At 35.5% G+C, this 14,009-nt stretch overlaps 1 protein-coding gene across 1 annotated transcript in view; it reads right to left on the reverse strand.

The window, feature by feature from the left end:
• The window catches only part of Adgrv1 (adhesion G protein-coupled receptor V1), a 496,777-nt gene that overhangs the window by 169,922 nt on the left and 312,846 nt on the right, over positions 1-14,009 (reverse strand). Inside the window, exon 83 of the mRNA XM_048331390.1 lies at positions 6,272-6,388. Within this exon, the coding sequence (XP_048187347.1) occupies positions 6,272-6,388 (117 nt within the window). The remainder of the gene's footprint in view (positions 1-6,271; positions 6,389-14,009) is intronic.

Below are 14,009 nucleotides of genomic sequence, written 5' to 3' on the forward strand. Positions count from 1 at the left end.
CTTACAGATCCCACAATCAGGTTTTCTTAATTAGAGATGAAGAAACAGGCAAGGAGAGAAGACCATGGGTTTCTCATTTAGTTGGGAGTGGAATACAGTCGAAGCACCTTGACAGAGAAAGTCTTCCTTCCTCTCTCCTTTTCTCCTTCCTTCCTTTCCCTTTGTCCCTTCCTTCCTTCTTTCCTTCCTTTCTGGCCCTCCCTCCCTCTCTCCTTCCCTCCCTCCTTCTCATTCTCCCTCCCTCCCTCCCTTCCTCCCTCCTTTCCTTCCTTCCTTCCTTCCTTCCTTCCTTCCTTCCTTCCTTCCTTCCTTCCTTCCTTCCTTCCTTCCTTCCTTCCTTCCTTCTTTCCACTAGTCCTGGAGTTTGAACTCATGGCCTTATGCATATTTGGCTTGTTAGGGGCTGGCACTCTACCATTTGAGCCATACCTGTAGTCTAGTTTCTTGCTGGTTATTTTGGAGATGGACTCTACTGTATGTTCAGCATACTGTATGTGCAATCCTCCAGATCTCTGCTTCCTGAGTATGTAGGATTGCAACCAGCCTAATTAAATTTAATATTTCTTTCCATAGAAATTCAAATAATATCAGTATTATTATATACATAAGAGTTTATTTCTTGTTCTCCATTTTCACTTTATATGTGACTAGAGATCAATTTTCTTGGCAGAAGTACATATGCAGACACCATGTCTCCTCATTCATTCTCTGCTTAATATATAATGGAAAATTTTAAAAAGTTTACTGGAAGATAAATAGCTGAACCTTAATTATAAGCAGTCGCAGATTAAATTTTATATAACTAGTATAGAAAATGAAAAACTTTAGTTGTAAAATGCTTTTTATATATTCAGAATTATAACAACTATTTTATAATTTGGCATCATTCTAAACACATGTCTTTTTGTCTATCTATTTTTATTTGAAGCTGGGCATGGTAGCCCAAGACTTTAACCCTAGCTATTTGGAGGTGGAAAACAGGAAACTACAGTTTGAGGCCAGCTCAAGCACAAAAGTTCAAGAAACCCTATCTCAACAAAGGCTGGACACATTATCTCAATGACCTGAGGACTATGGCAAGTACCAATGAGAAGATAATAACCAAGATAGTTCAGGCATAAAGTGAGATCCTGCTTTGAAAATAACCAGTACAAGCAGGGGTTGGATGCATGATTCTGGTGGCAGAGCACCTGTCCCCCATGTACAACACCAGAGAAAAATATTTAGAAGACTTGACAGTTACTTGATTTGACTAAACCCCTAATAAATACAGACATGAATTAATTGGTGAAATCTTAAAAACTTTAAATTGCAAAATGAAAAGATATGCAACTGAAGAAAATATTGTAACTATATTGTAAGTAAGCTAGAATTCCAGTAAGCACTATCTTATTTAATCAAGGAAACATTTCTCTCATGTTTTATTATGTTCTCTTTGTTTCCACAGGAGGAAACTGAGGATAACAAAATATATTTCCCTGGATTCCAAATGAGGCTTTTGGAAATTAACCTGATTTTGTTTAAGATGTGAAGAATCAATTAAAATACTAAAATATACTGTTGTTTTAACAGAGAGAGTAATAAATAAAAGGACCGAATCTATATGCACATTTACTAAAATTCCTATGTGGACATATCTATTGCCAGAGTAACATTTTCAGTGACTTCTGTCTTTTGTGGGTTTATATAGAAAAATAAAAATCCTGTCTTATTAAATCTGTGATTTCAAAAAAAAAAATCTTTGATTGCCATAGGTCATAATTATGCTTTCATGTATAAACACAAATCCATTAGTCTATTTATATATATTCATATCTTTAGAAATACCATCTTTATTTTTAAATGGGATAAAGACCTGTATTTAGGCCATCTAATATGTGGTTATTAATTTCTTGAATTGATTTACAGCATCAAATTTAGTAGAGATCACAAACACGATCAATTCTTTCCATTACTGTATGCTCTTAATCATTTATTCAGTGTTAGAACGTTACTATATACTCTCATTCTACTTTTTTTCTCTTTCCCCCTCCCCCACCTTTATATATATTTGCATGAAATAAATTGCAATGGATTCTGAAGAATGGGCAATTCAGTAATTCCTGGCTATATTGTTTTTATCTTGGTAATTACCAGTCTGGTGTCCCTCATTCTTTTGATGTCCCTTCAAATTAAACCAATGACAAAGGAAAAACAGGGCTAAATTTAGCATCCCTTTTCCTGTTGCTATGGAATGGCACAAAGTAGCTTTTCTGCCCAGGAAATAATTAATCACATTATTTGTTTCTTCATAGTCTGTTTAAATGAAGAAATTAAGGTATATGATGCAAATGCTCAAGCATAGTTGCAAAATGTTCTCTACTTTATTCTGGTACTTAAAAATATATTCTTTGATTAAACTTAATTTTGATTAGGTAATGTCTCTAGATATGAGATGAACAGACTGAAAGGACAACTCTAAAATCTGCTCATGTTTTGTAAGGAGGCCAGGTAGCTCTCAGCAGATTGCAGCTTAATATGGTGCCTTGAGATAGTCATAAAACTAAGCATATAAATGTATAGGCAAAGTCACATGTCTAATTAATTATTGCAGGTGAATGTCTCAAATAATTTGCTTATAAATTGTTTTCTTTCTTAGATTCCCTCATGATTTTATAATCAACTGAAGGTATTTTTTATACAAGCATTATCATAATTTCTAGGAATTTGTTAAATGAATACTCCCTAAGTAAGCAAACATTCAAAGTACAAGCATGTTCAAGGAAGCATTGTTGTGAATAGCAACAAAAAACTGGCAAGAAGCAGAATTTCATCAACCAGACATGGCAAAAATAAACTATGCAATAGCCATACTATAGTATAGGAAAAAAGTGTAGTTCAATATAGTCAATTTAAAAATGTATAAATTTAGATGGATAATCACATATAGATACATTTGCCTGCATATACAAATATATATACACATTCAAGGACACACATGCATGTTTGTTTATATATTTATAAATATTTGTCTATTTCAGAAATATCTCTGGAGGGATACACAGGAAGCCATTAGCAATGTTTAGCTTTGGGCATAGTATTAGGAACAGAGAGGAAATAGACAATATGTGTAAAAGTAGGAAAGAGACATGCTTTTATTTCTTGGAAGGATTTATGTTTTCTATCATTAGCACATGCTATCTCTAAGATGAAACCAAACCAAAACATAATAAATGTATAGAAGTAAAGTGACAACCTGGAAAAATAAAGATTTTAAAGTCTCACAGTGAGTCTTTCTTAAGAGTAAACATGACCCTGCTATTTTAAGGAAATGAGAAATGGTTTCCGTAACGCCACTGAGTGAACTGACATGAATCACAAACAGAAGGACAACTCAATGTCCATGGCCCAAAGAGGAATTAGTAAGTTGTTTGCTTTAAAAGAAAATAAACAAAATATTTAGTTACTACATTCCCACCACTACTGAACAATTTCTCTGTCAGATGAATGAGAAAGCCGGAGGAAATGGAATCAAGGCTGTTAGTTATGCAGACTGCTATATACTGTACAAAGGCTTTAATAAAGAAGGGGGAGATTATCTAGCGGCTTAAGGATTTACAGTGTGTGTTTCACTCGTTGGCTGTCTTTCCACCATTTCAAACTGACTTAAAAAAAAAAAAAGAATAGTAATTGCACTGGAAAAGCAGACTATTCAAAATGTTTTCAGGTCTCCGCTATTTTATTTAGGCTAAGCAATGAATGATGACTGGAGAGTTCAATATTTCTGAGCCAGGCATTATTTTTATTAATTTATTTTATGTATTTATTAATTCATTTTATCTTTCCAGATTGCAAAGACAGGTTCTGTTACTGCTACTGCAATGTCAGATAAGAAAACTGAGGCTTAGATAGCTTATACAGCTTGATAACTTTAGCTCCTCTAAAATAACTTAAAACTTTTTCTAAAGTGTTTAAAGCCTGACATATAAAGATAACTTTCCAAAATAAAGACATTAAGGGATTTTATCTTAAGAGTTCATGCATGATACAAATGTTAACAAAATTCATGATTAACTTATTATCCTTATAAGCTATATGAACATACACCTAATGCTGTATTCTACCCTAAAATACTAAAAACTATAAGTCATTCAAGTGTTAATATTCCTTCAAAAATTTCAAGCTAATTTGATGGACAGGACTGGGCTAACAGTAGTTCAACTGAATACATAATGTTAAAAAATAGATTTTTCAGCTTGACAAATGTTTTGGCACATAGCATTTTATAAATGGGAACATGTAGGCTAGTAAAGTGGCAACCTCTGACCACAAAGCAACCTATTAAAAGAAACCTACCTAGAATTCAGAAGATATTGAAATTTTCCCTGTGGTCACACCACAAACCATGAAAAATGTGTGGTGTACCATATGAAATACATTAAACTTCACTAATACTTTAAACAGTTTTCCTAAACCATGAGCCATACAGAAATCTAATTAATTTACTCAATGTGCATCTGCCACAATCAAATTTACTGAAGACTGGAATAACAGATTGAGCACACACCAATCTCCATTAAGTTGGGTGAAATTTTATTTACCACTTTGTTTAATGATGTTACAAAAACAGGAAATCCATCTAAACATGTGTGAAAGTTGTTGGTCATTTTTCTGCATTTGAATACATTTAGTGATTGGATTTACTACGTTTTTAGACATAGTTTCTTCAACTTTGGTACTTCTATTGATAATTAAAAATGCTAACCTTAGTCAAAGCTTGCTTTCCTAAGCTTTGACCTATTTATTCAGGTTCTGTTAAACAGAAGCTATCCAGGCTCCGGTTTCTTCCCCTCAGTGCCCTTCTGGTATTGGATTAGAGGACTGATGCTCCTCCTGAAGCAGGACTTAAAGCGGTTACTGTCTTCCAAGGTAAATAGAAAATTACAGATTACACTGTAACCAGAGCCGCCTCTCTACAGTTCCTCTTGCAACCAAGGTGATATTCTGTTCACCTGTTTGATTGCTACTGAGTTAACCGTAAACTAAAATTGGCAGCCATTTACATTTTCATCAGATGAAGACTCTTTCACTTTACTATTTAACCTATCCACAATGATTCTACCTGTCACGTGATTCCAGGCAGCTTGTGGTGCTCACTACCCTTTCGCCTGTGTCTCATCTGCAGATCTAGTAAGTGGCTTCCTGCTTTTTCATCAGAAACTCTGAGTAGCCCGGGGTAGCCAAAGCCCTTCTGCACGCTGCTTGGAACTTCAGTCAAAGCAGATACACAACAACTGACATGCCAAAACAGTAGCTTTGGTACACCCCTAAAGCATTCTGTGACCACAAAATTTATCTTAAATGCAGGAGATAATTTAAGTTTTATATTATATGGCTAAGTTCACAAGCTCTAAAGCACTATTTCTAGAGGCTAGGAATTATTAGTCCTCTATGTATATTTAGAACCAAACCTTGGAGGCACTTCATGTTTGGTTAGGCTTACACAGTGAGTGGCAGAGCCAGAATCTAAACTCACATCCAAGAGTCTGCTTGTTCTAATTAGTTCTGTTGGGTGCATAGTGCAGCACCCCTTCTCTTCAGTGCTCACCCTTATAGTAACCTACCTGAAAAATACTCCTTTCTTGAGCATGCGCCATATGCTACCTCATTCTCTTTCTGCATATACCACTTCTCAGTCTTGCTAAATCAAATCCCACATAACTATCATCATCATCAATACCAACAACAATAAAACAACAATAAAAGAATATGCAAGTGTTTGAATTCATCTGTGTACATATACCAGTTTACTACATACATAACTGAGAAAGCCACAGATTATTTCTATCACAACATGATACAACTAAGACATTTAATTCATTTATCTGGCCTGTCCTATCTCCAACTCACCACCAACAGGAATATCATTCCCAAATTTACATCACTCCCTTTCTTAAGTGAATTTTATTATTTTCACTAGATAAAAATTTCAAATTTTACACCATGCCAAATAGGGTCCACATTTCAAATTTCATCTCCTACCCTTTTCGTTTCCAATCCTACCAGAGATTCCTCACATATGTATATATATATATATATATTTTTTTTTTTTTTACTTATATTTTACTTTGCTGTCTGATGTGGAATTGTTGATAGAAATTTTCTGTCTACATTCTGCATGTTGGCTGTGTGAAATGATTCAATTTCAGCATAAAGAATATCAGAGGCTAAGAATTTCCCACCGAGACTGTTGGGAGGATCTTAGGGATGGAGGAGGGACCTAGGTACCAACCTGAATGAGCATCCAGCTGAACTGGCAAAGATACAGGTAATGGGTGACAGCCGCTATGGCTGCACAGCTGTCCTGGGTGAGTTGGGGACTTGCATATGCAGATGCCAGGAACACAATCTGGAAGAAAAACAGACATTTCTGTGTTTAAAACATGCTAAAATTGATAGAGAAAGGCATTGCTTTCTTCATTCAGTAATTCACATGGAAAAGAAGTTGACATGTTGCCCAAACTGATATGATTAAGACCAATTCTTTTTTTTGTCTTTTTTGTTTATTTATCTGACTTTGGAAAGGTAAGGGGGTACAGAAATGGAGGGCCAGAAAGGTGAGCAAATGCAGCAGTGGTACTCACTAGATACTATTTTGAAAACAAACTATGCAATCTGTGGGTGCAGACAGGAGGGAAAAACTGGAAGAAAGTGAGGGAAGGGTTGACATTGTCCAAAAAGAAATATAATCTTTACTTGACTTATGTAACTGTAACCACTCTGTACATCATCTTTATAATGACTATTTAAAAAACTCTAAGTAAAAGAAAATAATAACTAGTAAGAGTTTTGTGTTTCTAAGAAAATATGAATCATGCCTTAGCTCTAGTTCTTGGAGGAAATCCTCAAAGTCAACTGTATTGTTCTAACTGACAGACAATGCCATAGAATCATTCATTTTAGCTGAGTGGAAAATAGGAAATAAATTTGAAAATAAAATTCTTTGTATGAGTTAAAGATGGTCAAAGAGGAGAATGAGAAGAAAAATATTTGACTTTACATCAACTGTAGCCTTTGCCAGAAAAAAAAACTGCATAATAAAACACAAAAATAAGTTCTAATTGTCAAATCCTGACATTTCCAAAATATTTGTATTTTTATTTCAACCAGTCTTTAGCCTTTGCTCAGAAGTAATGCTCACACTGACATCTCTTTTGATGACATCTTGACAATATGTAAAACATACCTTTCATTTTTTCACTTTCTTATACACATCAACCCTAATTTTTCCTTTCTTCTTAAACTCTACTCATCAAATTCTAACATGATACTAAAATCAACTTCCTTCCTTCCTTCCTTCCTTCCTTCCTTCCTTCCTTCCTTCCTTCCTTCCTTCCTTCCTTCCTTCCTTCCTTCCTTCCCTCCCTCCCTCCCTCCCTCCCTCCCTCCCTCCCTCCTTCTTTCCTTCCTTCCTTCTTCCCTCCCTCCCTCTCTTTCTCTTGGTGAAAGTACTGGGGCATGAACTTAGGGACTGAGAGTAGTATTCCTCAGCCTTTTCACACAAGGGTGAAGCTCTACAACTTGAGCCACAGTTACAATTCTTTTTTTTTGTTTTGTTTTGTTTTTTGCCTGTCCTGGGCCTTGGACTCGGGGCCTGAGCACTGTCCCTGGCTTCTTTTTGCTCAAGGCTAGCACTCTGCCACTTGAGCCACAGCGCCACTTCTGGCCATTTTCTATATATGTGGTGCTGTGGAATCGAACCCAGGGCTTCAAGTATACAAAGCCAGCGCTCTTGCCACTAGGCCATATTCCCAGCCCTCTTTTTCTTTTTTTTCTTTTTTTTTTTTGATGGTTAGTTGGAGATGAGAGTCTCTTGGAGTTCCCTGCCAGGGCTGACTTCAAACCATATCCTCAAATCTCAGCCTCCTAAGTAGCTAGGATTACAGGGACAGACCACCAACTTTTGCCTATTTAAACTTTAGTAATAATAACATTATTTTATTTTAGTTGGTATTCATCTCACCCGTTGCAAAGGCAGCATTCTTGACTGTTTTTCCTAGTGATGTATCTCTTACAAGGTGCTCAATAAATACTTGTTGAATAAGTGAAGTGCAACATTCTTTATAATTTCTACCATTTTTTAGTTTTCCCCTATTTGTGACTACTGTGTCACAATATTTTTTGTGAAAATTGTAGCTGGCAAACAAACAACAAGAAAAACTCTGAGTAATAGTATATCGGTGAATAAATGTTGTGTTTAATAAGGACAGGAATCAAATTTTTGTCATTATTTAAAGACTATCTGTACCTGTGACACAGAAGTAGACAATAATCGCTGAAGGAATGATGGATTGATTTAAAAAATAGTATCTGTATGCAAGGAAAAAACTGCTGACTTATGTCTCAAAATATGTTATCAAAGAAAAGCATTAATTCCTTGAAATATGTGCTTCATTTAAAAACTGATAATATGCTCAAAAATAGGGCAAAGCAACGGAACAAACTATTACTTCAGTTTTCAAATAAAATATGCCCCACCCCATTCCTCTTATCCATCAATTGTTGAAAATGTCCTCTTAAAGATGTATGCAGATCAACATCACTTTTGTAAATTGAAGTTTTTCATGCTACATGTTTCTACTTTGCAATGAAAATTTCACCTTTGCCACCCCCTCCCCTTAAGTAACCATATAAGGCCTACTTAACAAGAAAGTGATAAGGTATCTTACCCCATGCTGAGGGAACTCTCCATGCTTAAGAATTATTTATTTGAGGACCTGAACAAGACACTCCTTTTGGGGTCTATTTTCTTACCAGAAGTTGGTAATGCTGATAAAGATAAGCTAGAGTCTTTTTCTACTCTAAGATTCCAGAATGATTTCTAAAGTAAGAAATACTCCAAGTTCAACTGCTTTTTATTTATCCTTAAAGTTGGATCAATTAAGAACAATGAGTGTCAACATTTAAAAAAAAATAGAGGTTTGTGTCTTGTTTCCTGACAATCTATTAAAAAAAAAATTCTTGGAAAAAAAAAACCCCACAACCAATTCGGCTTTCCAGAGGCCTCCACAAAAAAAGCTGTTGAATTATTATAGCTTATTTTTAAAACATGCTGGATTTTCTTATATTTTAGCTTTTTTTAATTTATTTATTTATTTATTTTTCTCAAATTTTTATTATCAAACTGACGTACAGAGAGGTTACAGTATCATACGTTGGGCATTGGATACATTTCTTCTACTGTTTGTTGCCTTGTCCCTCATGCATATTTTAGCTTTTAACTTCTGAGTCATAAAATATTGTAGCTCATAAATTTGACTTTCCTCAATTCTGCAAATATTCTCTGTATACTTTCCATGAACTCAAGTTTACCTTAGAAGACTTTACCTTAGAAGAACCTAGAAGTAAAGAACTGTGGGATTTTGAGTTCCTAATGATCATATTATATTGCTTCTTTTTACAAAATAGCTTCTATGTTATAACTTCTTTTCTGTAGTGTCTCTGTAAAGGTATTTAAAATAAATCTGAGTCTCTGTAGCTCAGCTTCTATGATATGGATTGGACAGTGTGAAAATTAATTTGGTAGAGTGTTCTAATAAAACCACAACAGCCTGATAGGTAAAAGCACTGGGTAATCCAACTGTAATTGAATGGTCTTGTTTTTTTTCTTTTTGCCAGTCCTGGGGCTTGGACTCAGGGCCTGAGCACTATCACTGGCTTCTTTTTGCTCAAAGCTAGCACTCTACCTCTTGAGCCATAGCGCCACTTCCAGCTTTTTCTGTTTATGTGAGGCTGAGAGGCAAGTACTCTACCACTAAGCAACATTTCCAGCCCTGAATATTCTTATTTTTAAGCATTCTCTGAAACTACAAGTCATATACTAATTCAAATAATGACTTTTCAAAATTGTTGTCATTGAAACAGCCAGCTCATTATCAGTCATTATTTAAAACTGCAGGACTTTCATAACACAGCTTTTAAAACTTAAAATTCCTTCACATTTTATTTTCTAATCTCTGTGAATTTTAAGAAGACCATTTGAAATACAACTTTTGTAAACCAGACTGTTCTTCGACTTATAAGAATCACTTTTTTTTTTTTTTTTTTTTTTTGCCAGTTCTGGGGTTTGGACTCTGGGCCTGAGCATTGTCCCTGGCTTCCATTTGCTCAAGGCTAGTACTCTGCCACTTGAGCCACAGTGCCACTTCTGGCTTTTTCTATATATGTGGTGCTGAGGAATTGAACCCAGGGCTTCATGTATACGTGGCAAGCATTCTTGCCAGTAAGCCTTATTCCCAGCCCAGGAATCACTTTGTCTGATTGGGAGAATGTGACTCAGCAGCAGAGGCTGAGCTATCTCAGTTACTGTCACAGGAATGAGAATCCTGGAACAGCAGGTATTATGTGTGGCCACATTCATCCAATATAATTTAAATCAAATCAAACAGTGAAATAAAGTAAAATAGTTTCCTAGCACACTCAGCACATTTTGTTTTTGTAAGACTATATTACCTAAGAAAAGTTTGAGCTTTTACCACGGTTCTTTTCCTCAAATACAAGGAAATGATCTGTTAATCCTCATGGAAAATTCATTGAAACATGGTGATAGAAAAAGAGGAATCTTTCAAAGGTTCTCAGTCATTCACACATTGATCCTATTTAAATACTTCCCATCTAGCAATCACCAGGAAAGGACTTTGTACCATCATAATGCTATCAGCCACTTTGTGTGTCCTGGTGTGTGTGTGTGTCTGTGTGTGTGTGTCTGTGTGTGTAGGGGTATGCTATTCACGTATTAATGATAGAGGTTTGATAGGATTAGACAAATTTCAAATTTAAATTGGTACTCTGAATCTGTGATTCTAGCTTGTAAGACCTTCCCTTCTTTTTTTATTTTGGTCGGTCTTGGGGCTTGAACTCTGGGCCTGGGCGCTGACCCTGAGCTGTTCAGCTCCAGGCTGGCGCTATACCACTTTGAGCCACAGAGCCACTCCAAGTTTTCTGGTGGTTCACTGGAGATAAGAGTCTCACAGATTTTCCTGCCTGGACTGGCTTTGAACTGTGATCCTCAGATCTCAGCTTCCTGAGTAGCTAGGATTACAGGTGTGAGCCAACAGCAGCTGGCAGACCTTCCTTTCTAGAACACACTGCTGCTTTCAATGCTAAACTAAGAGCATTATCTCAAAGTGTTGGAATCCTAACTCATTATTTCTGAATCCTTATTAATTCATGGCTCATCTGGGTTCATAATGGCAGCATAATATAAAGCCAAGAGCCACTGGCAATACTATTCTTAATTTTATATTAATATAACATTATATACATATATATCACAATCCAACAGGAAAGTAATCATAATTACCCTGGAAACTTCCTGAAATTTTGTCTTTTTAAAATGACTTATGAAATTCTCTGCTTCTGAATGATAAAGCTCAGCTGTGCCTGCTGATGGAGGAAATATAGATGCACATGTTTCTGATACTGCTAAATACAAAAGGATGATAAATATTCATTTCCTTATGAATCTCAATTCTCAGACTATTACTCCAAAACTTCATTCTTCAAGTGACTTCTCTCTGTTTTCCATCTATCCAAAATTGCTTCGTTCCAATTCCACCTGGCTACTCTATGGTAGATTTCTGCACTTGCTCTGCTTTGTAAGTAGGTAACTCCACATTATTGAGCATGTAGTATGAGCCAAATATTGGCTTCTCTCATTAAAGGATGCTTTGGGCTGAAACCAGAACACATAATGATGCAATAAAAATGTGGCCAGTTTTGACAGGTTGTGAAGAATATCGGGGAGTGTAGAGTTGAGACTGACCAGATCTACTTGAATATTCAGATAGAAACATGAGTCCTGTCCACTCCCTTAGTCCTTTTAAGTTTTTCTTCCTCTTGTTTCACTCAAGCTGTATTTACTTTTGTTTGCTAAGGATGTTTCAGCATCTCTCTGTAGTTTTTGTTTTTCCTCATTCGATCTGATTCGTATTCTTTTTTTCACAGTGCTGAGGATGGAACTGAGGGCTTTATGTATGCTAGGCAAGTGATCTGCCACTGACCTACATCCCAGTCCTTTTGAATTTTTAGAATATTAATTTATTAATATAAATATGAACATAATATGTTTTAGCCATCTAAAAATGAATGAAAATAAATTCATTCTTTTAAGGAAAATTCCCTTGTATTCTTACTTCACTGGGAATTTTAACTGGGAATAAATATTGAATTTTTCAAACACTATTTCCATATTAATATTATCAAAATAATTTTTCTAATTCAGTTTGCTTATTCTGTAAGTTCATTGCATTGATTGTTGAAGGCTAAGTCTAGAATAACTACTGCACTATTGTAATAGGTAATCATTTTGATTTGCTAAAACCGTTTTAAAAATGTTTCCATCTAGGCATATGCTTGTCATTCCAGCTATTCAAAAGGTATAAATAGCAGGATGTCACTTGAAGCTAGCTCAGGCAAAAGATAACATAAGACCTTATCTCAGAAACAGCTGGGTAATGGGTAAAACTATACAGAAAAAAAAAAGTAAAAGGCACAATTTCACATAGTACATTGAAAATAACAATAAGAATGATAAACTACTTATTTCCATATCTTGGAGTTCATTTTGCTTAGCATCATCTTATGTAATCATATATACATAGCTATTGAGTTACTGTGATCATCTCCACCCCTGTTGTCACAGTATTTGATTTTGGTACACTGGGTATTATAAATATGTTTGTCTAAATCAGGGAAGGGAAGTGGAACATCAAAATGGTGAGACAAAGGGTAAAAGCAGAACCAATGCAACAGCAATATTTACAAGACACTATGTTGTAAACCAACTGTATAACTCTGGGGGGAGGGTTAGGAAGGAGGAAAGGTGAGAGATGGGAAAAAATGAGGGAGGAGGTAAGTTTGACAAGAAATGTACTCACTGCCTTACATGTGTAACCGTAACCCCTCTGTACATTACCCTGACAATAAAAATAAAATAAATAAAAAAAGAAAAGAAACAGCTGGGTATGGTAGTGTATTCCAATATACCTGAACTATTTGGGAGGCAGGAGGCAGAGGTAGAAGTAACTGAAACCCTATCTGACATATCAACTGAAGTAAAAGTACTGTAGGCAGACATCACCTGGTAGAACATTTGCCTAGCAATTGGGAGGCCCTGAGTTCAATTCCCAGTAAAACACACACACACACACACACACACACACACACACACACACACACACACTTGTATCTTTGGAATTGCTTTACAGTGTGGTACCTGCCAACAGCATATTTTAATATTGCTTCTCTTCTCAGAATATTCTTTCTTGATTTACATTTTCACATCTTACCAACAACACTCTACACTGCTATCATTTGTTTCAGAGTTAATTTCCCCTAAAATATTCTTAGAGAATAAGAAAATGTTCTTATTATTCCCCTGTTTACCTGTTTTCCTACATGCTCTTTGTGGATTTATATAGACTCCAATTTCCATCTGGAACCATTTTCCCCCTGCCAGAAAGACTTTATTGCTAGTAATAACTTCTTTGGGTGTATATATTTGATGACATCTTTATTTAACCTTCACTGGAATGACAGTTTGGTTGAGAGACTTTTTTTTTTTTAAATTTTTGTCTGGGTGCTTAAACATGTTGAATGTTGTACCTCCTCATTTGAATTAGTTTAGACAAAACAAAGACATTATCTTCCTTATCATGAATGAAATGTAGTTAGTTTTGCTTTGCTTTTAGATTTGTTGTTTTACGATTTTTTTCCTTTATCACTAGTTCTGACCAATTTTATCTCAGTGGGCCTAGGAATAATGTCTTTATGGTGTGGCTTTGATGACTGATGTCTAGTGTCATTTATTTTTCTATTGGGTAAATGTACAGAGGGGTTACAGTTACATATATAAGGTAGTGAGTACATTTCTTGCCAAACTTGATAAGTCCTCCCTCATTTTTCTCTGACTTTCACTCCCTCATCCTTTCCCCCAAGTTGTATAGTTGATTTCCAACACCTTGTCTTGT

This window comes from Perognathus longimembris, chromosome 22 (assembly GCF_023159225.1).
Source record: "Perognathus longimembris pacificus isolate PPM17 chromosome 22, ASM2315922v1, whole genome shotgun sequence".
Classification (NCBI taxonomy): Eukaryota; Metazoa; Chordata; class Mammalia; order Rodentia; family Heteromyidae; genus Perognathus; species Perognathus longimembris.